The sequence below is a fragment of the Diachasma alloeum genome, unplaced genomic scaffold (assembly GCF_001412515.2).
Source record: "Diachasma alloeum isolate Michigan unplaced genomic scaffold, Dall2.0 Dall_scaffold_00177, whole genome shotgun sequence".
Taxonomy (NCBI): Eukaryota; Metazoa; Arthropoda; class Insecta; order Hymenoptera; family Braconidae; genus Diachasma; species Diachasma alloeum.
In genome coordinates, this window is record NW_021680343.1 from 464,314 (window position 1) to 490,860 (window position 26,547).

The 26,547-nt window shown below is 36.0% G+C and overlaps 1 protein-coding gene and 1 non-coding gene across 2 annotated transcripts; both read left to right on the forward strand.

The window, feature by feature from the left end:
* Positions 1–376: 376 nt before the first annotated feature.
* Positions 377–25,115, forward strand: LOC107036923 (ETS-like protein pointed). The gene is made up of 10 exons (XM_015255189.1): positions 377–430; positions 7,044–7,152; positions 9,908–9,958; positions 11,309–11,368; positions 13,359–13,476; positions 13,544–13,687; positions 22,450–22,833; positions 22,927–23,059; positions 23,450–23,780; positions 24,688–25,115. Exons 1-10 carry the CDS (start codon positions 377–379, stop codon positions 25,113–25,115), a joined length of 1,812 nt encoding a protein of 603 aa, XP_015110675.1.
* Trnak-uuu lies at positions 10,341–10,413 on the forward strand. Its single transcript has one exon. It is a non-coding gene; the product is annotated as a tRNA-Lys (tRNA).
* Positions 25,116–26,547: the final 1,432 nt, after the last annotated feature.

Consider the following 26,547-nt stretch of genomic DNA (forward strand, 5'->3'; position numbering starts at 1 on the left):
GGGGGGGGGGGGGGGGGGGGGGGGGGGGGTGATACCGTGGAATCAGAGTACAGCTGATAAAGTGGTGAATACGAGTGAATGCTCGCGGGGGGTGTTACAGAGTAGGCGGTACCAAAGTCTTCCCCGGGATACGAGTGCACACCCCCTAGCATTTTCCCGGTGACTGGAAAACTTTTTGTTTTCTCACCCTCAGAACAGATCAAGTCACTCGAGCCTTGAGGTTCATCTCGGGATAGTACATATTTTTTGGAATTAACGGAGAGAATTTTTTTTTTTCGGGGATGAGTATAAATTTGGATCTAGAGGGTTGAGGAGACGATATTGTGTGAATGTGGGTGGAGAATTTTTTGAGTGATTATTGTGGGTGATTATCGAGATGATGAGCATTCCTGACCAACAGGTTCCTGTTACGGCGGATTTATCAAGAATGGTAAGAATTTTTTTTTACTGATAGTTTTGAAGAGTAGAAAAAGTCTTGTTAGATTTATAGAGGGAAATGAAATTAAAAATTTCATAAGAATTAATAGCGAAAATTAACGAATGGATTGATCAAAGATAAAATTTTCAATTGCTATCATATTGCATCATTTTGTCGACAAAAAAAATATTAGATAAAATGGTGAATAAAAAAAAAATCAATCAATGAATAACAAAACCTCACTGATCCGTAATTTCTCGGAATAACTGTTTCCCAACCCAAACTTGAAGCAATAAAGAATTACGAGATTAATGGAAGCGAAAAAATTTTAATTAACTTCATTTGAAATATTTGACATTTTTCAATTCCCGCAATTCCTCTTAATTGAACATTTCGATGAATAAAACATTAAAGTAGACAAAATATTCAAAATAAAAAAAAATGAAATTAATAAAATATATTAATTAAGATTAAAACATCCTAAATGCCCCCTAATCTTTTCAACTGTTTCCCAAATATGAAACAGTCATGATAATAACCCATTTATGTTCATATTTTAATTGAGAAAAATTCCTCAACACTTGAAACATGATTTTTATTTTTCAATTTATCAATTCCTCTCAATTAAACCTTTTTATGAATAAATGAAAAATTAGATTAAATGTTAAATGCTACAAATCTATGAATTACCGAATGAAAAATTTTGAATGACACCGAGTTTTCCCCGAATAGGAAACAATAATTGATTGCATAATTTTCATTTTTAATTTAATTAATTTCTGTCAATTGTCTCATTCCACGGATGAAATAAAAAATTAGCTGAAATGTTGAATAAAAAAATGTATCATATTTTAATTGAGAAAAATTCCTCAACACTCAAAACATCATTTTTATTTTTCAATTCATCAATTCGTCTCAATTCAACCTTCTTATGAATAACTAAAAAAGAAGATTAAATGTTAAATGCTACAAATCTATGAATCGCCGAATTGAAAATCTTGAATGACTCTGTTTCCCAAATAGGAAACAATAATTAATTGCATCATTTTTATTTTTAATTCAATTAATTTCTCTCAATTGCCCCATTCCATGGATAAAACCGAAAATAAGATGAAATATTATGATGAAAAAAATCTTGTAAGAAAAAAATGTGTCAATCAACGGTTAAAAAATCCAAAATGACCCCTAATCTCTCCACCTAACTGTTTCCCCAACAACCCCCTCCCGCCTTCAACTAGTGCCCAAAACAAAAATTCCCCGAGGTGTCATCCCTCAATCCCTGGGAAACTCGAGTGCAAGCATATGTTCCTTCCATGTCATCTCAATTAACTATTCTCGCAAAAAAAAAACGAGGGGGTGGACGGCAGGGAGACGAACATAGTGTGGGAATCGCGCGATTTTCATAACCAACAAACATAAATCAAGTGGTCCTTCTCGAGCGCCGGTAGGTCACGGGTAAAATGATACCCGAAAAAGTAAAAAAGAATGGAAATCATTGAAACAGATAGAGCTTGAGTGGGACAGCGACAGGGGAACTGAATAGGCCACCCACGGTTTTGCACCCCTCGTGGAAAGCGTGTGGCCCCGATCGGGGATGCTACCGCATATACAGGGAAGGTGGGGAGTGACAATTACGTGTTTAGAGGACACAAAAGGGATGGTGGCCATTCGCATCCCGTGGGACACTCTTGTCGCGTGCCGTGTATCGACACTTGAGGGGTATATAACCGATATTGAACATGAGAAGTTTATTATTCTTGGGCGTTGACGTTACGTTTCATTGTCATACTTTGAGTGCTCTATTTCAGACGATTATTCGAGTGGATAGAAAACATGTGACAATTGATTTTAAAAAATGCACAGAAAATGGCCAAAATCATTTGAATGTCTTTCACAACCAGAAAAATAAATTAACAATTGAAAACGTTCGAATTTTTTGTCATTTCAAATTTCCAATTTTCTCATTTATCAAAATTATGAATTGAGAAACCGAATGATCGATGTGGTGCACCTAATGTTTCACATACTTTGAGTGTTCCACTTTTGATGATTATTACGAGTGGAACGGAAACATGTCAATCGATTTTAAAAAATTCACAGAAAATAGCTACAACCATTTGAGAATTATCCACTTCCAGAGAAAGAAATCAAAAATTGAAATCATTCGAATCTTTTGTCATTTCAAATTTCTAATTTCACCATTATCCAAATTTTACTATCAAATATTTGAAAGATTAAGAATTGAGAAACCGAATGATAGATGCGGTCCACCTAATGCTTCACATATTTTGAGTGCTCTATTTTATAGATGACTACTATGAGTGGAAGGGAAACACGTCAATTAATTTTTAAAAATTCACAAAAAATATCCAGAACCATTTGAGAATTCTTCACACTCAGAAAAAGAAATTTACAGTTGAAAACGTTCGAATCTTTGTAATTTCAAATTTTTATTTTCGTCATTATTCAAAATGTACTGTCAAATATTGGAGATATACATGAATGGAGCAGCTGAATAACAAATTTAGTTGCATTTTTTTGTAAAAATTTATCAAATCAAAGAATAAATCCCCCAAATCATTCACATTATCTGACAGTCAACCTCAAACCCTACAAAAACCATTGTACTACATAGAAGCCTGTAACCCGAGGCCCCCCGGTCAACACTTTTTTTTTTTGAAAACAGACTAAAGAAATGAAGTCTGATCAAGGAAAACCAATTAGCTGGATCGACTCTTCGCCGCTCAACTTTTCTTATGGTGTTACGAGGAGAAAAAAAAAACTATTGTTTGCTGTTGCATTGTCTTCGCACCCCAGTGGCCGTCACACGAGAAAGTCGAAAAGAGCGTAAGAGACAATTTCAGGGGGCGAAATACCGATGAAAGGAATAAAGATCTCGTGGAGATTAATTACCCCGACCAATCCATATTCATAATTAATCTCTCTAAATGAGTATTTCCCAAACAGAAAGTGCTACAACATTTGGAATGAGCTCCTATTTTCAATTCCAACATTTTCTCTCATCATATCATCTAATAAAAATCGAAATAAAGATCTGATGGAAATTAATGAACCCTATTCCGACGAATTCCTATTCACAATGAGAAATGCGAATATCAGATGATCAAGAACTAATGTAACGATTCCAATAAAGACTCACACAAAAATTCTCAACTCTCTGTGAACTAATCCTATGAATGACTCTATTACAAAACCATATCGAAGTGTAGCATTACGAGTGGGGGTTAATAAGAGAGCATCTCCCTCAGCATTAAAGGGAATCGCCCCCCACCTTCCCAAAGAAAAAAACGAAATAACCGAACGTTACCCCAATTTTTAAATTTTCAATTTTGATCTTATTTTAATTAACAAAAAATTCTAAAGTAAATTTGAATAATTTTTAATTGTTTCCATTCATTAATTTTTATCAATTACATCATTTCACGAATAAAAAAATTGTTTAAATGTTGAATACGAAAGAACATCAGTCAACGAATAATAGAGCCAATGAATAAAAGAAAACAAAAATGTAAATTTATATTTTGAGACGAATTGATGATGTGTAGTCGAGACAAATTGATGAAATAAAAAATTTTAATTTCATTAATTCCTCGCAATTGCGTCATTCCCCGGAGGGAAAGAAGAAGATCCCGAATTGATGTAACAAGTCCGATGAAGACTACAAAAACAAATTCTCACATGAACTAATTCCCTGATTGACTCTATTACAAAACCATATCGAAGTGTAGCATTACGAGTGGGGGTTAATAAGAGAGCATCTCGCTCAGCATTAAAGGGAATCACCCCCCCACCTTCCCGAAGAAAAAAACGAAATAACAGAACGTTACCCCAATTTTTAATTTTTAATTTTGATCTTATTTTAATTAATAAAAAATTCTAAAGTAAATTTGAATAATTTTTAATTGTTTTCATTCATTAATTTTTATCAACTACATCATTTCATAAATAAAAAAGTAGTTGAAATGTTGAATACGAAAGAACATCAGTCAACGAATAATAGAGCCAATGAATAAAAGATAACAAAAATGTTAATTTATATTTTGAGACGAATTGATGATGTGTAATCGAGACAAATTGGTGAAATATAAAATTTTAATTTAATTAATTCCTCGCAATTGCGAGGAATCAAGATCCCGAATTGATGTAACAATTCCAATGAAGACTACAAAAAGAAATTCTCACATGAACTAATCCCCTGAATGACTCTATCATAAACCATATCGAAGTGCGGAATTACGAGTGTGGGTTAAGAGAGCATCTCCCCCCATGTTAAGGGGAACCCCCCTTCTCCCTCCACACCCCCCTAAAAACGAAGTAACAGGGCGTTACCCCAATGCAGACACTGCAAGGCATCAATTTCACCGCACGCGACTACCAACCTAGCCAAGCAGTACTCGAAAACCCCTCCACCAGGGGCAATAAAATCCACCGAGGGACTCACACGAGGACAAACAATTCAGCGATGATGAGTCTGCGAGAATGAATTGACTGAAATCGAAACATTTTTCCTGAGGGAGACAGCGGAAAAAAAAAACGTCGTCCTGGGAAGTGATCACGGCACTGGTTGACACGCGACCGTGTTTGTACTTTCCTATTACGAGTCATTAGCTCTTTAATTCACTCCATCGACTCGTATGTCAACTATGGGCATTGACGCGTGTTATATGTTTAACTGAGAAGTGAATAACCAAGAGGTTTTATCCCCTGATTTTGGTAGACGGATGGGAAAACGATTATTAATGATGAATGCAATTAAAACAGAGGCCGGATATTAGACCAGGGATTAATCTCAGTCATTAATAGTCATCATGGGAGATCGCACTATCAAGTTCTATCCAACGTTTTTCAACATTTTTCTCTTTTTGTCTTTTCCAAATTAGATGGAAATAACATGACATTAATCCCTGATTTTTCGTTGTACACTGAGAACAAAAATTCTAATATCTAAAATATACACCCAGAAACATGGTTTTTCAATCAAATGAATATCTTTATATTAAATTTTTTACTCATTTCAAGAATATCTTTATTACAAAAAAATATCTTTATTACTTGTTTACTTGTTTCAAGAACAAGAATTTAATTATATTAAACAAACAATTTATTTATTGCAAATAAATAGAATCATACTACTCCAATTTTTGATTACACTTTTCACTCCAGTGTATAGTGGCTTACGTCATGTATGTACACAGTAAAAAATCCGGTGTGAACTTCTTAAGACACCGTTCGGTGTTAAATTAACACCAAATTTTTTACAGTGTACAGCCCCTAATAATTATTGCATGTTTTTCGTTCTATCTTTGTCGAATGTGTCGCCATCTCAAAGCGATAATAAATTATTACTATCAAATAAATATTTATTCAGTTGAAAGAAAACATTTATTTTATTCAAATAAAATTTATCTATAGTGAAAAAACATTTATTTAATATAAACAAAACTTCGAATAATAATTTTTATTCAGGTCGAAGAAGAACTTTATTTGGAACTATTTAAATAAACTTTATTTGATTCAAATAAATCATTTTTCTGGGTGTATTTACTTGAGACAATTAATATTTCTTCAATCGCTTAGTTCTCCCAAATCTCAACTCACTCCATTATTACTTCATTGCAGGTAGCTCCTGCCCTTTGACTAAGTGAGCATGAAGATGGCATTTTTGTTAAAATATCGAAGGCTTGAAATTACATTTGTGAAAACCCGTAATATAGATCACGAATTGTACACGGTGGTATCCTCGTTAATAACCGAGAATTCAGGGGGGCCGGTAACTGGGTTTACCACAAGATTGCTCCGCAAGGAGGAAACCTACCAATCGTTCGCCGGATGTCCTCCGCCTTCGTATTTCATCTCACTCTACAATCATATATATATCGAAATCACCTGACTTCAATCTTACATTTTCTTTCACTGTCTCGACTCATCCTCCCCTATCGTTTGGACTTCAGTCTCTCAATATTTTCATTCATTGATTTTTCCAACATCAATTCCAAGTGAAATATTCAAATTATTATTGATAGATGCACTGAATGCTTTGAATATTTAGGTAATTTCATTTATCAAAATTCCGTTTATCAAAAGTTGGTTGATTTTCTGACTAATTAAGGATTTCCCTATCGTTCGGACTTCTTTCTCTGAATATTTTCATTCATTGATTTTCTTTTTTTTCAACATTAATCTCAAGTGGAATCTCAAAATTAATTCGCGAGGAAACTATCTCCCAATAAATGCGGTGAAGGTTTTAAAGATTTAGATAATAATTTCATCATCAACTGTGAAAAATTATTCTCCCTAAAGGATCTTTCAATTGCCAGCAAAAACGAATGTTTGAATTTCTCACACCTTTTGTAGACATTTTTCAGACACTGAAAACGTCTGAATAGAATGAAAATTTGTCTGAATTTCAGACACACTCATTTTATTTCGATGTTTTTTAGTGTCTGAAAAATGTCTACAAAAGGTATGTGAAATCCAGACATTCGTTTTTACTTTTGGCTTCACTCTTTTACGACTTCACCGCATCCGTCATGCATTTTTTAAACCCCATTAAGTAGAAAGGAAATTGCCATTTGATTTTCATCGAAATTACCGTCTTTTTCAGACTAACGAAGGATTCCCCAGATTGACAGAGCCAGTGCACACTACATTGAACCCCAACTACTGCTCAGCATATCCAGTCAATCAAACACCATCAGCCAAGAGCCATCATGGTAAGTGAATTGAAACAACAAGTTTTGATGAAGTAGTACACTATCAAGTACAACGAAAGGAGAATAAGCTTGCTTTTCTTTGATGATACATCTTCTTTGATGCACTAACACAGATGAAAAACTAAAATGTGGCCTTCAGTGCACGCGTAGACGCGTGATTACAAGAGGGAGGACAGTCCCCCTACCTCTGAAGGAAAGCTGTCACTGGCAGGTTGACTTTCCGACCGGTCTATATCTTTATATCGACGCATCAGCCAAGTTATTATGTTCCTGTGGTCTTTCATTTCATCTTTACAAGTTCAATGGATTAAAGTAGACGAGCGACAACTATCTTTTCGTTTCCTTACAAGGTTCATCTATTCGCGGAAAAAAAAATCTCTTCGATTTCCTCTTCAAGCAGAAACATTCTAATTTAATGTTTTTTGGGATTCATACTGATCGAAAATGCACGGAGAAAAAAGTTGGGGGAATAATTATCAAAGAAATCGAGAAATCGTGGATCGGAATTCTGTTCTAGATCTTTTTGCTGAATTTGAATTCTTGGTAAATGCTGAATTTTTCTCCGCTTGCTCAGCGAATTTGGCTAAAAGTCAAGGTAATTTATTCTCAAACTGTAAGATCTATCCGGAATTCCATAAAAAAAAAATTACGGCAGCGAACTTGAATGACTGTACAGTAAATTTTCACTTTCATCTCTGTACGTGACAGCAAGGACGAATATCTGAATTTCAGACGAACAGGTTCCCAAACATCTTAATTCATGTTTGAAATATCAGACAAATTTTCGTTTTATTCAGATGTTTTTTAGTGTCTGAAAAATGTCTGCAAAACGTGGGTGAAATTCAGATATTCGTTTTTGCTGTGAGGGAACTGTAATTTTTTAAATCCACGGATGTCATGTTTTCCGCTGAACAAATCGTAAGATATTCAAGGCAAAAAGTATTTTTTGTTTAAAAAGAGTCTCACTCCACGTTTAGTTTACCATTCGTACACTGTTAGAAATTTTTCGAAATTTCGTGGAAAATATGATAGTAATTCTCATGAATGTGACATTGAATCCAATTTAAGGAGAAAATGGTTATGAAATTTCAAGTTTTAGGTAGAGTTCACGAAAACTAATGAGTTTTCAGCGGGAGTGAGACGGAAATTTCACAATTCGGTTGAATTTTCAATGTAACAGGAATATTTAGCAACAAAATGACATGATTTTTCGATTTTTCCGAATTTTTACGGGATAATTGAACTGAAAAATCAAGTATTTTATTGATTTTCTGTTTGAATGACCTGAAATTTCATTGGAAACTGAAACACATTGGAATTGAACACGATAAAAATTTACGGGATTTACCACGAAAAATTCAGACAAAAATTGTTAACAGTGTACAGTAAAATTTGCCAAGATTTTCTACATAATTCTCACTCCAACGTTTCTCTCCGTGTGGTGGGGAATAAATTGAAAAGACGAAATAAATTCTCATGTACTGCATGCCAGTGATTGACACTTTATGTCTAGCATTTGGCATGCCACGAGAGCAGGGCTCGCTCGCAAAACCGGAGGGGGACCCTTCAATTCGTAACTCAATTACCGCCTATAATGCCGCAATTTCTCCATAGTAATCGCGTTACCTCTCGCATCGAACGCTTTTTCTGTTGAACGTCATTTGGTTTTTCTCCGGTTTGTGAATAAGAAATATTGGAATTGGCATGTCAGCTTCAAAAATAGACTTTAATTTCCTTACAATTGTGGATTTTTACTTCTGAATTCTAACGTAAATGGACATTCGAAGAAGTATCGTAGAATGATGATGAATGCTGTACGGGAGAATGACAGCGATGAGTAAGAATGAATTGATATTGAGGCACTAAGAGAATGTCTAGGAATAGGGGAACTATGAGAGTGCCATCATTATCCGGGGGCAATGAGGTGTGATTTGCCCGCAGATTCGATTCCTAGAACTGACGATATCTTGAATGTGTGGACAATGAGTTTATCGATGAGTGGACACCCGTAGCGAATTCGGGACGTTGCCCATCAGATGCGAAAATATATGTGGATGAATGGAGTATGAGCGTGGTTATTTCAACTTATTTGTTTTAATTTCTAGTAGTGAGTATGTATGGGATGTACACTGTTAAAAATTTTCGTCTGAATTTTCCGTGTCAAATCCCGGAAATTTTTATTACGTTTAATTTCCACTGACATTTTAGAAAATCTTGTCATTGAAAAATCAAATATTTTATCGATTTTCAGGTCGTTCGAACAGAAAATCAATAAAATAGTTGATTTTTCAGTTTAATAATTCCACGAAAATTTGGAAATACTGGTGGTTCATTGAAAATTCAATAAAGTTGTGAAATTTCCGTCTCGCTGCCACTGAAAACTCATGAATTTCCTTGAATTCTACCTAAAACTTGAAATTTGATGACCATTTTTCCCTTAAATCGAATTCAATGTCACTCACGTGAGAATTACTACCACATGTTCCTTGAAATTTCGGAAAATTTTTAACAATGTAATGTTCAATGTTCTATGTTTTGAGGACGTCCAGCTCCTAGGTTTTACAGGCCATTATCCCTTTCAATCGGAACGCTTCATTTATAAAAAGGTAGATAATGTAGAAAAAAACTGGCCGTTATCCCTCTTAACTGGGATGTTTCGTTCAATAGTGCGAGTCGATTGCAAAAATCTGTACTTCTATATCAATTCATATACTTATAACAGTTCCCGTGATAATTTCCTTTCCTTTTCTTTCAGGTTCATTATACCCAGCCCCTGAATTCAGGCAAGAACATTGGCTTCAAGACGGTAAGAAACTAGTTTCCTGTTACAAGCTTCTAATATAATCAATAGAAATCCTGCAGCAAACACAGCTGATGTAGCAAAAGCTGATATAGCATTAGTCGTCCGGCTAGCCACGAAAAAATCAATGTACCTTACCATGCCACTACACGGTGACCTTACCATGCACCTTCACTGTACATATGCACTGTTAGGTTATGTACACACATAACAACCTCATCTTGACAGTTTCAAGCTGCTTCCTAGCCAAAGACAATCAGAAAACATGTTTAGCAAGAAGTAGAAACGAAATATCGACGTTTCGGTAGAGACGGACTGCTCGGATGGTAAGTCACGTCTGACGTCACACGGCCGGCTTTTGTACAATCGGGGGAGCCCGTTTACTATTGCCCGGATAGCTCAGTCGGTAGAGCATCAGACTTTTAATCTGAGGGTCCAGGGTTCGAGTCCCTGTTCGGGCGATTATTTTTGCATTTTATTACTAAAAAATTAAAGATCATCATCGAGGGGATCTACTGCGTTAATTTCTAGGATTCTGGAACATCAATGTTCATGACGGGAGCTACCATAGCTGACGAGTTGTTCAATATTTTTAGCGGACAGGAATATCAGATGCTATCTACATTAAGAGAAAAACGACAGAGTTCGCAAACAAGTCTTGCTTGTATTAAGAAATTAGTTTTTTGAAAATCATCAAAAAAGGATTTTTTTTGCTACAACAATCTTGGAACTGAGGGATGAAATATTGGTCGATAAATTTTCCTCTATGAGATATTTTCATCCGGAAAAGGTACCGTCTGATGTGAATTATCCGCCTCTTGAGCCAAATATTTCGAACTAAACAAATCCTTTTTTGATAACTTTCGACTGGCGAATTTGTTGGCCCAAACAAGACTTGTTTGACAACGTGCTTGTTTCTCTCTCAGTGTACATCCACATGCGGATTCAAAGGCAAAATTAAATGCAACATACAACAAAGTTTCACAAAAAACTTTCTTTTTAACTAAAACTTTTTGAGATAATCATCCTTTACACAGTGTTGGTGGCTGAGGACATACTAACATACAATCCTCTCTATTACATGATGACTAGCATCTTTGGATAAATAAACTCGACCCATAGGAACATTAATTTCAATTAACAGCATAAACCAACTGTGGACATCATAAGCGATGAATATAATGGAGAAAGGATAAACGGGGGTGTGTCGGTTCACTGCCAAGGGAGGATTGACTCATTTCGTACCCCTCCCCATGCAGCTGAAAATTAAGCGTGGCCAGAGATTTAGATTCAGCAAGCAAGATCGAAAATTGAAATAATCATTCTCATACATAAATGGCATTTTTCTATTTTCAGCAAGCAGCTGTGAGACGGAAGATAGTGAGCAGTACGTACCCGAATTTCAACATATACCAGGTAAAACATTCAATACATTGAGCATTCATTCTATTTACTTTTGCCCCGCCTCGGCTACGGGAATCGAATATTCATGGAAATGAGAAATTCTCCCGCAAATTTATGATTATCTAGTACATGTGCCCATACAAGCATCAGGCAGCAATCTCCAGTATTAACTTACGCCCGGAAATGTTCAAGTCGAGTCTGAACGGTCTATTTGGCACGTTTGCATTACGTAATCTGTAGCTTGATAATTTCCATGTAATCTTCAAACAAAGTTATCGCGTAAATTTACTATGCTGATGAGGAAGAAGCCAATTCACTGTTAAAAATTTTTGTCTGAAATTTTCGGTACACTTTTTGGAAATTTTTATTCAATTCAATTACCACTGAAATTTCAAGGAATTTCGTGGAAAAATCAAAGAGAACTGTCAATTTCAGTTCCATTTTTCCCTGAAAATGAGTAGCAAAGCAGAAAATTCCGATAAATATATTCTTATTTTTTTTTTAAATCGTGAAATTTCACATTTTACTGGAAATTCAATGTAATTTGGCACTGAACATTCATATTAGATTGAAAATTCAAATAAATTAAGGAATTCTCGTCTTTATGCTGCTTAAGATTCTGGAATTTTACTGAATTTTCAGTGAAACCTGAAATTTCATGATTTTTTTCCCCTAAATGACATTCACTGTCACTGTTCTGGAAATTAGCAGTCAATTCTCCATGAGATTTCATTTTTTTTCTAACAGTGTTCGAAGACATTCTTTCATGGAACAAAAGTCACTCGCCGAATCTTATGGAAATCCTCCACCCAGGGCTGAAATTTCTCACTCAAGAAATAAATTTCGATACCAGATTACAAGCTCCACCACTTAACACTCACCCCAAATGAATATCATCGCCAACAAATGTTAATCCCCTTCACAAGTCCCTGAAAAATCATACAGATTGAATTTTTTGTTTACCCAATTTTCCAATATATCTCACCCTCCCCCTGCAACATCATAATATCAAAATTCCGTACGTGTGCTTCCCGTCAACCCTCGAGGCATGTTTGCTCACTCGAAACGTAGCTAATAATTTTCATCAACACGGGAATAAACCCTGTGATTTTAGTCCCATTCGATAATTAACACCCAATGTTCATAAAATCAGTAAAAAAAAATCGGAAATGATGTAATGTTTGTTTGAAATGTAAATGATCATTGGATGGAGTAAACTCGGGTATGAACCTTCCCACGGCATTGCGCGATATTCGATTTATCATTTTGAATGGTATAACCCCCAGCTACGAAGCCATTACGTCCTCACGTGCCGTTGCAACGATGCGTCTCAACTTCCGCAGCGACACGCGCCCTTATGTCCTCTGTCCTTTTTTCCATTCAACAACACCACCTTCACTTGAATCGCGCAAAATCATTCCACAGCATTGAGAATGTCGATATAAATTTCTTTGTGTAGATTGACGAAGGGAAAACAAGTAGGGTAAATTTACCAGAATAATTCTAATTGCAATTGTTCAATGAATGTTGACAATGGGAAACTAGATGAATGAATAAAGCTCCATATTATTCCACTGAAATTTCAGGCAATTTTGTCATTAAAAAATCAAATATTCCATTGATTTTCTGTTCGAATGATGTGAAAATCAATAAAATACTTGATTTTTCAGTTCAACTATTCCGTAAAAATTCGGAAACATCAGGAAAATTCAGGGAAAAGTTAAAAATTCATGTTATTTTGCATTAAAAATTCAGTCAACTTGTGAAATTTCCGTTTCACTTCCACTGAAAACTCATTAATTTCCTTGAGTTCTCCCTAAAACGTGACATTTCCTAGCCATTCTCACCCTAAATTGGATTCAATGTCGCTCTTATGAGAATTACCACCATATTTTCCATGAAATTTCAAAAACCTCTAACAGTATAACAAATCCAAGTTGCACAGTTCGGTAATACGACGAAATTGTTCTTGCTCATTCCAACATTCGTGTTTTCATTTCAGGAGTGAAGCAAGAAGTCAATTGCCGGAGAAATAGTGACGACTACCATCCCCAATATCCTGGTAATACGGGACAAAATTATCTCGATTTGAGTCCAGCAGCACCAGCAAATTGTTTTGGGTGAGTATAACAACCCGAAAATATTAAACATAAAAGACTCGACTAAAAAAATGTTGTTAATGTTCAGAACGAACAGCAAATTGAGCCCAAGGAGTAACGAACCGCCGGAGGGTATTGCAGTGAAAGAAGAGCCGACGGATCGTGGCTATGCTGAACCAACGACAGTGACCAACCTCTCATCACCAACATCACAAGAAGCATCCTCTGGTGAGTTAAAAAACCACAACCACAGAATATCTAGAGGTAATCGACACTTCATTGCGAATTCATTGAATTCATAGGTCTACATCATTGAATTGAATTAAATGGGGATGTCCCAATGGCTCATGAAATCTCGATCTCCTCGAAAACACCAGATAAATCCCTGGGTATGATGTCAAGAGCGATTGAACCCTGTACCTAACTTACCCTCAATGCAACCATTCCCACTCCGTGACAAATCTCTGGACAAAGCTAGTGGGGGGGCAGCAGAGTGGACCCACGTGCTCAATTCTACCCTACAAATCTCATAAATTATACCAACGACTTCTGATTTATCCCTCACTATTGTGTGCTTGATATTCAGATCTCCAAACACATTTTGGCATTTGTAAGAATTGAAAGTTTGTTTTTACTGTTGAAGTACTCGAGATTTTTTTATATGTGAAAGGCAAACAGATCATGTATGACTGGAACAGAATTTTTGAATTTGTTCCACCTTTGGTTATTGATGTTAATGAGTTGGCTGAAGTGGTCGTCAGGAAATTTAAACTAATAAATCATTGACATTCTCATCAATACACTATTGGTTAATATTTATGACAAAGAACACAATTCAGTAGTGAAGTGGTAAAGTGGTAAGTCGAATTATCTCCCAGTTGAGTTTTTGAGGAATATATCCGAATCTAAGGGAGATAGCGAAATTTTCGTAATTACGTTTGTTGTAGCACTCAATTGGCTCCACAAAAAAGGTTATAACAAAAATTTTGCTATCTTCCTTAGATTCCGAGATATTGATTGAAAACTGGTCAATAGTCAAAATTGACTTATCTCCTTTTACCACTTCGATACTGAATTACATTAATGTCAAAAGATCATCAAAGAGAGCTTCAAATTTCTTTAATTTCGTTCCCTATCAGTTTTATCAATTGAAAACTGCTGATAACAGTCTAAATCAACACATTAACGTCGATAAATACACGGAACAGTGATAATCTTCACCGTTATTCTATCAGACTCAAAACCTGGAGGAGAATGTCGAATAAAATTCTTGGATAATTCATTTGGTTCAGCGAAAAAGAAACAAAAAAGACACATTCAACATGTGAGATTGATCATGTGGTATCATTATCACATGTTGACCATCAATTTTCCTGTCCCTCACAATATTTATTCCTCTGACGAAAAAAACCCTATAATGTCGAGCCCTGAAATCTTACTTCCGGTAGTAGCAAATACAGTGCCCCAGGCCATGCCTGCAAATATTTCTCATACCCAATTCTTGAGGAAAGATGGGTGGCTCAGATCCTACAGCACATATTGCAATATTCAATAAAAATATTCACAACATCTGACGTTTTTTTTTCAACCTATACATGATTTAATTCCTTTTTTTAAATTCCACGCGGAGAAAAAATGGTCAAACTGGAAGTGTGTGACTTGGTCAAATTAATTTTATTATTTTGGCTTTTTATTATTTTGTAACGTTAAACGCTGTAAAAATTAAACTTCTTCTTGAATTCAATTTAATTTAGTTCTTGAATTTAATTTGCAATATTAAATTTGTAATTTAAAAAATTATGAACCTCTTGAAGGGAGGAGCTAGCGAGGGTGGTCCCGTACATTTATACCTGAGCACCGGTAATTATTACATGAGGTGTCTCAAAGAAATTCAAACTCATATCGGTTACCTAGCTTGCCCATAATTTAAAGTCACGAATTTTCATTTTCATTTTCAGTTCCAGGTCTTTTTGACTATATCAAAGAAAAAAATGTGGGGCGAATGGTCAATTTTTGCATCGTCCCATGTTTTTTTACTGAACGAAGAGGCATTTTTCGCAACGATTACCCTTCGCTCAACAAAATTTACCGAGATTTTCTACATAATTTTTCTCCAACTTTTCTCTTCAGCTATTTCAGAACTATCCCGGAAGATACCGTCTTCCACACCATCGAAATATTCCCTAGTAGCTTGAACTCTTCAGGGAATTTAGCTCACGCGTGCTCTAAGTAAACGTAATTGAATAATTGAAGAATGCTTTCATCTCGCACAGCGAGAGCCAACGAGAGCACGCGGATAAATGGCACACCGTGGAGAAAAATATTCTCCCGAGAATTGTCAGTAAAAAGCAAAATGAACAAGACCAAACAACAGCGGATCACCCATCCCCGTATGTTTACCTCCCTCTATCTGCAATAAATCGATGAATACACATGCCATTTTTTGCTTCAAGTTGTGATGCATTTTGTCAAATTGAAATACAGCGCTTGGCTTTTGCCAATGGCTGAGCCTTGGCTACTTTGCAGTCACCTGGGGATTACGTATCTCTCGCTCTTCGTAATTCTCCCTGCCATTAAGCCGACTCAATTATTCACTCGCAGTTTACGTTAATAATACGATATCCCCGAGTGCTCTCTCGTTATTTTTGTGCCGATTTATTGGTGCAAGACATTTTCATCTGAACATTCAGCAGGAAACAGACGGAGAATAAAACGTGGCATGACAATTGGTGGGCAGAATCTGTATGTGATATTATATGCGGTTTTGGTCAGAGGGACCAAAACCCCAGCTCAACCCCTGCGCTGACGGGGTCCCGGGGTTCATCAGCTCGCGATTAATTTTAATTTAAAACCGAGGCTGCAAATCCTCGAGTTACCTCGACACAGCCCACCGTCATAGCCCTTTCTACCACAGTCTAAATTGGGGTATCAACGTTTCAGCTTTCTCTACAGCCTTTGTTGTTGCTTGATTCTTTGATATACGTTTGAAAATTTGGGAGAAACATACACGGAGATAAGTTGGATAAAAATTACCTAGAAAATCGTGACAAATTTGACTATACGAATGGTCATCATGGAGCGAAATGTAATTCAGTGAAAAAATACCGTTTTTTAGTGAATATTTTTTTAAATTTTTCAATTTTTAACGAAATTTATTGCAAAAAAATACGCAAAAAATAATGTTCTTACAACAGGCCATCGCTCGAGGGCCTTCAGCCAAATATTTACATATGGACATAAGTTTTTCGTTCTATTTTTGATGGTAATGAATATTTTACGATTTTCTTTGTGAAAAACAGATCTATCGGTGCAAAAATTAACCTCGTGATTAGTAAAATTTCCCACACCGATAGGGTATTGTTTGTTTTGTTCCCATCTGAATGTCGAGGCCAAGGGGACAGACGGAAGTGAAGTTATACGAAACGAGTTCGCCAAAAATAATTATTCGTTAGAGAAAAATTAGCTAAATTATTGTTCCACGATTACCTGACTTGTTTGGTAATTTTTCTCCAACTTTTGTCTCCGTGTACGCAAAATATCCTAGGAAATAATGTGGAAGAACATGCGATAAAAAAATAATGAGACTCACCGGACCGGAACTCGTCAGGCTGATGCATCCTCAAGTCTTGAAGAATGTTGGATCTCTGAAGAATCTCCGTTTTTCGTCAGGAATGCACACACACACACACATACACACACACACACAACACATTTACACAAATAAAACCATTACTCATCGATATAAAACTCACTTCATGAAAATAAATCCACTTCTTGAATCCCTGTCCCCATAAATTGTCAATTTTTGCGTTAATGAAACGATTGTTCATTTATTACATGTGACTCCCCATATTGTCAACCACTCTAGTGTAAATAGATGTGGCATCAGTAATTGTTCCACTCCTACCTTTTTCATTGTCCTCAGCCCTCCCCAACCCTGATTTTTCCAATCACGTGATATTCACGTAAATTAATCGTTTGTTCACCGACGCGCATAATTTTCTCTACACATCACTCCGCAGACTGTCAATAATTTCACTGTAAACACTGGGATGTGGCGTCGATCACCCCACTCCTTTGTCTTTGTCCTCTGACTTTCACAACCGCCTGATTTGTCCAAATTTTTCATATTCACATTAATTAATCTCTTGTGTACTAATAAACAATTTATATCAACAATAGACCCCCTCAAGCCATAAACTGTTATTTCCCTGCTGGATTCTGAGCTTCATCTTCGTCTTAATTTTTCTAATTACGTGATATTCACGTCAATGAATCGTTTGTTCACTAATATTCACAATTTTCATCGCATGTTACTCACCACATTGTCAATAACTTCACATTAAACACTGGGATCTGGCGTCCATTGTCCCATCCGTGCCCTCGTCTTTGTCCTCTGGCGTCCATAGTCGCCTGATGTGTCTAAATTTTTCATAGTCACATGAATTAGTCTCTCATTTACTAGTACACTTAGTGTTTATCACATCTCACTATTCAGATTATCAACAATAGCCCCACTCACGCCATAAACTGTTATTTCCCTGCTGAATTCTGGGCTTCATCTTCGTCTTAATTTTTCCAATTACGTAATATTCACACAAAAGAATCACTTTTTCACTAATATACATCATTTTCGTCACATCACTCGCCAGATAGTCAATAATTTCCCTCTAAACACTGGGATGTGGCGTCGATTGTCCCGCCCGTGCCCTTGTCTTTGTCCTCTGGCGTCCCCACCCCCGATTTGTCCAATTTTTCATATTCACATCAACTAATCTCTCATCCACTGATACACATGATGTTCATCGCGTGTCACTCTCATAATTATCGAAAATTCCACTGTAAAACAGAGAATCGTGGCGTCGATTGTTGTCCGACTCACCCCAGAGACCCTTTGTTATGTCGCTGGCGCGTGCCGGCGCCTCTCAGTCGCACTCAGGGTTCAACCATTGTCTCAATTTCAGTCTTCCACAGCCGTCCGATTTACTCAGTCATTTGATATTCATGTAACGCAATCGTTTGTTCACCGCCACAGGTTATTTTCATTGCGAATCACTCCTTGGATTGTTAGTAATTTCACTGCAAACAGTGGGACGAGGCGTCGGTTATTGTCCAACTCCCGAACTGACGCCATGTCTCTCTCGCACGACGGCTGGGCCCACTGCGTCCTCCCCCCCACCACAGCACTCTCCGATACCTCGCTCTCGTTCTTTCAAAATATCGAATTGTTTCGATATTCCACAACCCATTGTTACGAATTAAAGTACTTTTTTATAGGTTATTAAATCTTTTTGTCTCAGGACTTGACTATTTGTTCGCATTAGTCACCGAATTTTCTGCGTTCTTGGGTGTCCCGGATATCGGAGATATCCCGGGACAATATTTATGAGGTGAATGCCTTTTTATCGGGGAATAAATGCGACAATTAGTGGAGGTCCCGAGAACAATCCCCTCCGTGCACTCGCGCCCCACCGACTGAGGGACCGTTCCACCACCGATTGCGCACGCGCATGATTACAAACTCCCTTCAAAAAATAGTTGTTTGAATTAAATGATGTTTATTTGGCTGGCGGTCGTCGGGTAATGGCCACTTGCCAGTGCTTGAAAGGAATTTGCAACGCATTTAGTTTAATTTAATGAAAAAAATAGACACGGCAGAATGAGTTAAATTTACTTGAAGATAATTTTTTGGAAAACCAAAATACAGAATTGAATTATAAGAGAGAAAAATTCTTGGGAAGAACTTTTCTTGTGTCTCCCTTCAAAAAATAGTTGTTTGAATTAAATGATGTTTATTTGGCTGGCGGTCTTCGGGTAATGGCCACTTGCAACGCATTTAATTTAATTTAATGAAAAAAATTGACACGGCAGAATGAGTTAAATTTACTTGAAGATAATTTTTTGGAAAACCAAAATACAGAATTGAATTATAAGAGAGAAAAATTCTTGGGAAGAACTTTTCTTGTGTCTTCCTTCAAAAAATAGTTGTTTGAATTAAATTATGTTTATTTGGCTGGCGGTCGTCGGGTAATGGCCACTTGCAAGTGCTTGAAAGGAACTTGCAACGCATTTAGTTTAATTTAATGAAAAAAATAGACACGGCAGAATGAGTTAAATTTATTTGAAGATAATTTTTTGGAAAACCAAAATACAGAATTGAATTGTAAGAGAAAAATTTTTGGGAGGACCTTTTCTTGGGTCTTCCTTGGTTTCCCAGAAAATTGTGGCTCGTGAAAATCTCCAAGAGACGCAGAAAAATGATTTATTTGAATTAAATATATTTCATCTGAACTAAATGAACTATTTTATTGAAGTGGGTCATAATGACGGCTTTATTTATTCATTTCCAACAAAAATGTTAAGTTGAATGTTGTTGAAAAGTTAAATGTTGTTGAAATAATTTAACAACTGCAATTTTTTAAAATTATCAGGCTTTTCTGTAAATAATTCATAAACAATCAATTTTGGACTACAAAAATCATTTGTTTGGAATCGTTACAAATTTATTCATATTCAGAATTTCAATTATTTATTTATTAACAACGAATGTTTTAAAAAAATCATAATTTTGTGCAAAATGTAATTTCAATGATGTTGAATATTCATAATTGTTTTCAAATTTTTCTCACGCAATTTAATTGACAAATTTGATGATTAAGAATGCTCGAATCTATAGTGTGCTCTGTATATCCTCAAATCGTTGGAAATGCGTTATTTCTTCATGAAACTTGCTCTTGTTGAATATGGATAAATTTATAAATTAATTTATTCAATTAATTCATCAATTTTTCCCAATCTTCAGCACTCTATTAAGATATTTTCTATAGAAATTCCTAGACTCAAATTTTCCAAGTTTTTTGTTTAATTTTTTGAACGAAGAGAGAAAACAAATAGAGTGAAAAAAAAAATTAAAAAAACATATACAAAGAACTCACAAAGAGACTCTCTGAATAGAAAAAGTTGTATAGAAAGATGAAATAGTATCTATTGGAGATTTTCTATTAACAAAACGCGCAGTAAAGCTGTGGAATTCCTCAATAAAAAATTATTCGTCTGTGTGATCACTCCCATTAATCATCCTCCCTCTGACTGTCCCATGATAATTGTCGACTCTTAAATTTAAGAATGAAAAAAAATGAGAATTATGAATTAATCAAGGAGTGTAAAATTAAAAAAAAAATAGAAACTGATTGGTTGGCGGAAGGACCAGGGCTTTGAATATCAACCAATTTCCTGTCGATATTTTCACGGGGAAACACTTCAGCGTCGATGGCACGTGAGTGCAATCTCTGATATCCTATCGTCTGCTTCCACTTTTTTTATTCCTCTCCACGTTTTCAGAATTCCAAATGATCTTCATTCTTAAAAAAAATGTTTTCTCCATTTTTGCATCGGCATTCACGAAAGAATCTTGAAAAAACATATGTAATCTTCAATCTGAACTGATAGCGGAATACCCCCCCCCCCCCCCCCNCCCCCCCCCGCTCTGATAAACAACTAAAAACATTGTGAAGCCGAAGCAAATAGACAAAACAGGAGTAGCGAAAAATAACTGGAAATGAATGCGGATTGCTTGGAAGCGGATCCGTTGGAATCACATCGGTCGATCCACCGTGGGGACCAGCGACGTAGTGCAATACTGTTAACGTGCGTCGACGCGGCAAATCCGGTTGTTAATTATTCAAATGTTTAAAGAGAGGGGTAAAACAACCCTTTTAAGCTTCTTTCGGGGCTCGAGCTGGGGAAATAAATTTTTACGACGATGACCTGACTTAACCATCAATTTCTAAACGATGTAATTAATTCTAGAGTCTATTGGAATTCGCAATTTGAATTTCAGTATAGAATAAAAAATATACATTTATCATATCAATATTGCACTGATATTTGAGGCTAAACATTAGAATATTCCTAATTCTAATGTTTCCGGAGAAGTTAGAAATTGAGTATTGTTTTGAATAATGAAAGTAATGCAGTTGAACTCAATTTATATAAATTTTTTGCAATCAAACTAAAATTGGAAACTTTGGAAAATATTGAAAAATACTGTTGGAAAAGTAATTAAATTTCAGGGTCTAAGTTACTCTCAAGGAAGTTCATCAGAGCATTATGAGGCAAGTTTTACAACTTACTAAAATTTTCGATTAAATATGGATATTCAGAACTAAAATGACACGAATTTTCATTTTTTACCGGAAAGTTTTGACGGAATTATTTTAAAACTCGATGAAATACCTCATTCACGTCAATTTCTGAAATAGGACTGATAAAATTTTTGTGAAACAATAGTATGTTTTGATACGAGTGCACAAAAGTGTTTTTTAGAGGCTACCCTTCCAACACTGTTAGAAAAAAAATATTTCATTGACAGTTGACTATTAATATTCAGGCCAGTGACGCTGAATGCAATTTAGGGAGAAAAAAATCGTGAAATTTCAGATTTCACTGAAAATTCAGTAAAATTCTAAAGTTTTAAGCAGCATAAAGACGAGAATTTCCAAATTTATTTGAATTTCCAATCTAATATGAATATTCAGTGCCAAATTACATTGAATTTTCAGTGCAATCTTTGGCCCCGAAATCACATTCACTGTCACTGTCCTGAAAATTCCAGAATATATTTACCAGAATTTTCTGGTTTTCTATTCATTTTCAGGAAAAAAATGGAACTGAAAATTCCAGTTCTTATTTATTTTTCCGTAAAATTCTGAATTTTCAATGATGAAATTTCTTGAAATTTCAGTGGTAGTTAAATTCGATAAAAATTTCCAAAAAGTGTATCAGAAATTTCAGACAAAATTTTTTAACATTATCACAATATAGCTATTTTCCACAAGTGCCAAATCCAATTTTTCATCACAATGTGTGGAAATTGTAACATTGCGCACGCGAATCATGCGCAAAACTTCACTTCATGCCCAAGTGATGAAAAAATTTTGTAAAATACAAAAGGACAATAAATTCAATCTCCATTATTAAATTTTTTTCAGCGAGAAGTTTAATTTACCAGAGGCAACAGCAGTACACGAATAATCTCCTAAACCAAAGAGAACGCAGGGACTCACCGACGTCGAGTAGACCCGCGAGTGCGTCATCAGCGACCTCCCAGTGGCCCCAGGTGCAGACGAGTGCATCAGCCTCAGGAGACTCGAGTTTCCTGGCGCGCCAGGAGTCCTGGTCAACGGACTACAGCAAGAGGAGCACAACGCCCACCTGGACGGAATTGGGAGCCCAGCCGGATGCCAGGACTCCCTCCTGGGAGCGTCAGAGCTCTTGCTATCAGAAGAGAAGCTCCCCCACGAACTCCTGGAATGCAGAATACATCAAGAGACCACCGTCTACCACTGGAATCACTTCCTGGAGTGATGTTGCCGCTGGGTGAGTTCTTCGACGTTAATTTCAAGCTTCAAGAATTTTTTAAATTTTTTATTGTGAAGAATTTATTTTCAACGAGTTTGCTTGTTTTATTAGGTACCAACAACAACGACGAGGGTCTTTACAACTTTGGCAATTCCTTGTAGCTCTTTTGGATGACCCAGCGAATGCTCCATGCATCGCGTGGACTGGACGAGGAATGGAATTCAAACTGATTGAGCCTGAGGAGGTAAATCAATTTCCTACGTTTTTTTTTAACACTTCGATACTTTTTCTCATTGAAGTAGAATTGATGAACGATTTAAATGGATTTTGTGACCACAATTTGGGGAATTTTTATTATTAATGAAGATTCTATTTTCACTTTTTTCTTCATTAAATGCAAAAAAAAGAGAAATTTGCAGACTTCTCATGGAGAAAGATCAAATATTTTGAAGTTAGTTACAAGGTTTATTCATGAGAGAAAATTTCTCTCTGTGTTGAATTATTGTCTTGAAATTTCATTAAAAAATATTTGTACGCGACAATTACACTTGGTTACCCAAATTTTCCTTTTTGATCATATCCGGGCTGCTTAAAAAGGTAGATTTAAGATGAATATAGATAAATTCTGTTTTAGGTGGCTCGACGATGGGGCGTGCAGAAAAACAGACCGGCGATGAATTACGACAAACTCAGTCGATCCCTCCGGTACTACTACGAGAAAGGGATTATGCAGAAGGTCGCTGGTGAGAGATACGTCTACAAGTTCGTGTGTGATCCAGAGGCTCTCTTCAATATGGCTTATGGCGCTGGAGCTTCCACCCTCCCAAGTGACGCCCAGGGAAATGTCATGAGGGGGCACCCCGTGGTTGGCAAATCCTCGAATATCTCTAATGAAGTTAATGAGTCCAAGCATTCCAGTGGCTATGGAGATGCTGTCCTCGCCATGTATTCGAATACAGCAGCAGGTGAATACAAATATACATTTGATGAACTCATTGCGCATTTTTAAGGTCTCAATCTGGTTCCGTTATGAAAAAAACGACAGAACTCTAATAAGTTTAGCATTTGCACGAAATTTCGCAGAGTTTTCTGAAAAATTCACAATTGGGATATTTGAACAATTCTTGCAAATCTCCAGAATTTCCCTTTTCAAAAATTTCAGTGTTTCTGAGAATTTCATGACCATTCTAATTATAATTGTGGTCGCAAAATAATTATAGAAAAATTCCTCAACCTGGTTCCTTAACAGAAAAACAAAACCCCAATTTTCCGAATAGTTCCACTGAACGTTTTGCAAACGTCCAGAATTTCCCTTTTCCAAAATTTCAGTGTTTCTGAGAATTTCATGACCATTATAATTATAATTGTGGTCGCAAAATAATTATAGAAAAATTCCCCAACCTGGTTCCTTAACAGAAAAACAAAACCCCAATTTCCGAATAGTTCCACTGAAGATTCATCAAGCTTCCTGAGGATTCAAAAATTTTGAGAATTCACAAAAGATGTGCAGAAAATCTAAAAATTGTAGTATTCCTCTTTAAAAAATTCATACAGTCCTCTCTTTAAATCTTTTAAATTGAAGTCAGAACCTCTGAAAACGCATTATTTAATGTTTTTTATAAATGTCATGTATCATCTTAATTACATGTATCGCCATATATTTTTTTCATTATATGTGAAAATTACTTTATTAACATCACATTTTATTCCATTTTCATTGAAAAAAGAAAAAAATCAAATAGAATCCCCCCCGAATTCCCTCATTTCACAAAATTCAGGGTTTATTCAAAATTTCCTGTCAATCACAATAGCACTCGCGAGATATCTCTAAAAAAATTCCGAATCGTTGAAAAGTAATTGTTCTCATTTCAGTGTATGGACCATCGAGTTTACACCACCTCCACCAGTACTTGGGTACAAACGAGGGTTTCAAGACACCCCCAAGTCGTTATCACCCTCACCACTCCCACCAATACCCAAGCAATGCATCACACCATCATTATCACCCCTCAACCTCACCATATCCCGATCCATTTCTAAACTACAGTCGTTTGACCACTCACGAGCTACCCCTGGACATCAGAACGCAGGACACGGTGCGATCGGGTTACGCCCACGAGGAGACTTCAACGAGGGCAAAGGACTCGTCCGGTGTTGTGTCATTCGAGTCGGCGCAACGCAACCAATTACCCACTGCAACCGCAAACACGCAGACCACAACTATTTTGGAATCAACCGCAGGATCAAAAATTGAACCGGCCTCCTACACTTGTCTGGGGGTCGACAGTTGTGTCTGCTAGATTGAAAAGAGCGATGGAAAAAAAAATCATTCGATTCCATGAATATATATTCAACGAATGAATGAAATTATTCGGTGAATAAATGGATTTATTCAATGAAACTATCTGGAATCGTCGTGGATTTTTTTATTTAGAGGAGTCATTCAGTAGCGAAGCGGTAAACCGGGTTAAGTCGATTTTGACTTTTGGCTAGTTTTTGACGAATATCTCGGAATCTAAAAGAGATAGAAAGATTTTTGTCATGACCTTTTTTGTAGAGCCAATAGAGCGTTATAAAAAAAGTCATTAGAAAAATTTTGCTATCTCTCTTAGATTCCGAGATATTCAGCAAAAACTGGCTAATAGTCAAAATCGACTTAACTCGGTTTACCGCTTCACTGCTGCATTGTACATAGTGGAATTTATTTTCTAGTCATTGAGCTGTGGTATAATTAATCATAGTTAGAATTATTTATTAATGATGATAGAGTAAGGACAAGTGTAAATAAAACAGATTCATGAGCTCAATTATCTGTTTAATTATTCTATTTATTGAGTCTTGGAGGCAGTCTAGACACATTTCCACTGGAATTTCAGGGAATTTTGACGCTGAGAAATCAGTTGTTACATTGATTTTCTCATAATTCGATGGGTGAATCAGCTAATGCTGGAAATTTTAGTTTCATTATTCAGTGAAAATCAGGAAAATTCAAGTAAGTTGTGAAATTTCCAGCTAATTTTTACTTGTGTCTTATGAATTCACTTGAATTTTGCTTAAAATGTCAAATTTCATTTTTTTTTCTGTTAAGGTTAACAAAATGCTCCTAATTTTCTAAATTTATAAACAAATTGGAGCATTAATCTCCAGGAGGAGATGGTGAAGATCAATATGCTTCAAGTTCAAAGAATATTCGTAACTTTGAGCAGGGAATTTGTTTAAAAATTTCGACGAAACGAATCAAATTTAATGTCACTGTTAAAAATTAACACTGAAAATACTGCCAGATTATCCGTGAAATTCCAAATCATCCCTGACATTGTGAAAATTGATAAGAGAGAGGCTTTGAGTTTAATTGAGGGAGAAAATTAATTAAATGAAAATGACCTCATGAATTCAGCTGAAATTTAGTGAAGAAATTTCACCATTCGCTTGAAATTTCAATAGACCATGAATATTCTGCATCAAAATAACAGAATTCTCCAATTTCCAGAGAATTCAATAATATATTCCCCTGAATTCCCCCAATTTTCCCGGAATAGTTCGTCTGAAATTATTGTTTTTCATAGTTTTTCTCGGAATTTTCAACAGTGAATGCAGAATAATTCAATCAATCCCGTCAATTTAAGGTCACAGAAATCCTTTCGTTGGGTCTAGTAATTTCTCACGGTCAACAGATGCCCCGGAGATGCCTTGTATTCATATGACGCAATCGTCTCGTCTCGATGATCAAAT

Coding starts and splice junctions, on each gene's coding strand:
- LOC107036923 (XM_015255189.1), top strand. CDS start 377: ATGATGAGCATTCCTGACCAACAGGTTCCTGTTACGGCGGATTTATCA. Junction 7,153..9,907: donor ATCAGCCAAGAGCCATCATG/GTAAGTGAATTG, acceptor CTTTTCTTTCAG/GTTCATTATACCCAGCCCCT. Junction 11,369..13,358: donor CGAATTTCAACATATACCAG/GTAAAACATTCA, acceptor TTTTCATTTCAG/GAGTGAAGCAAGAAGTCAAT.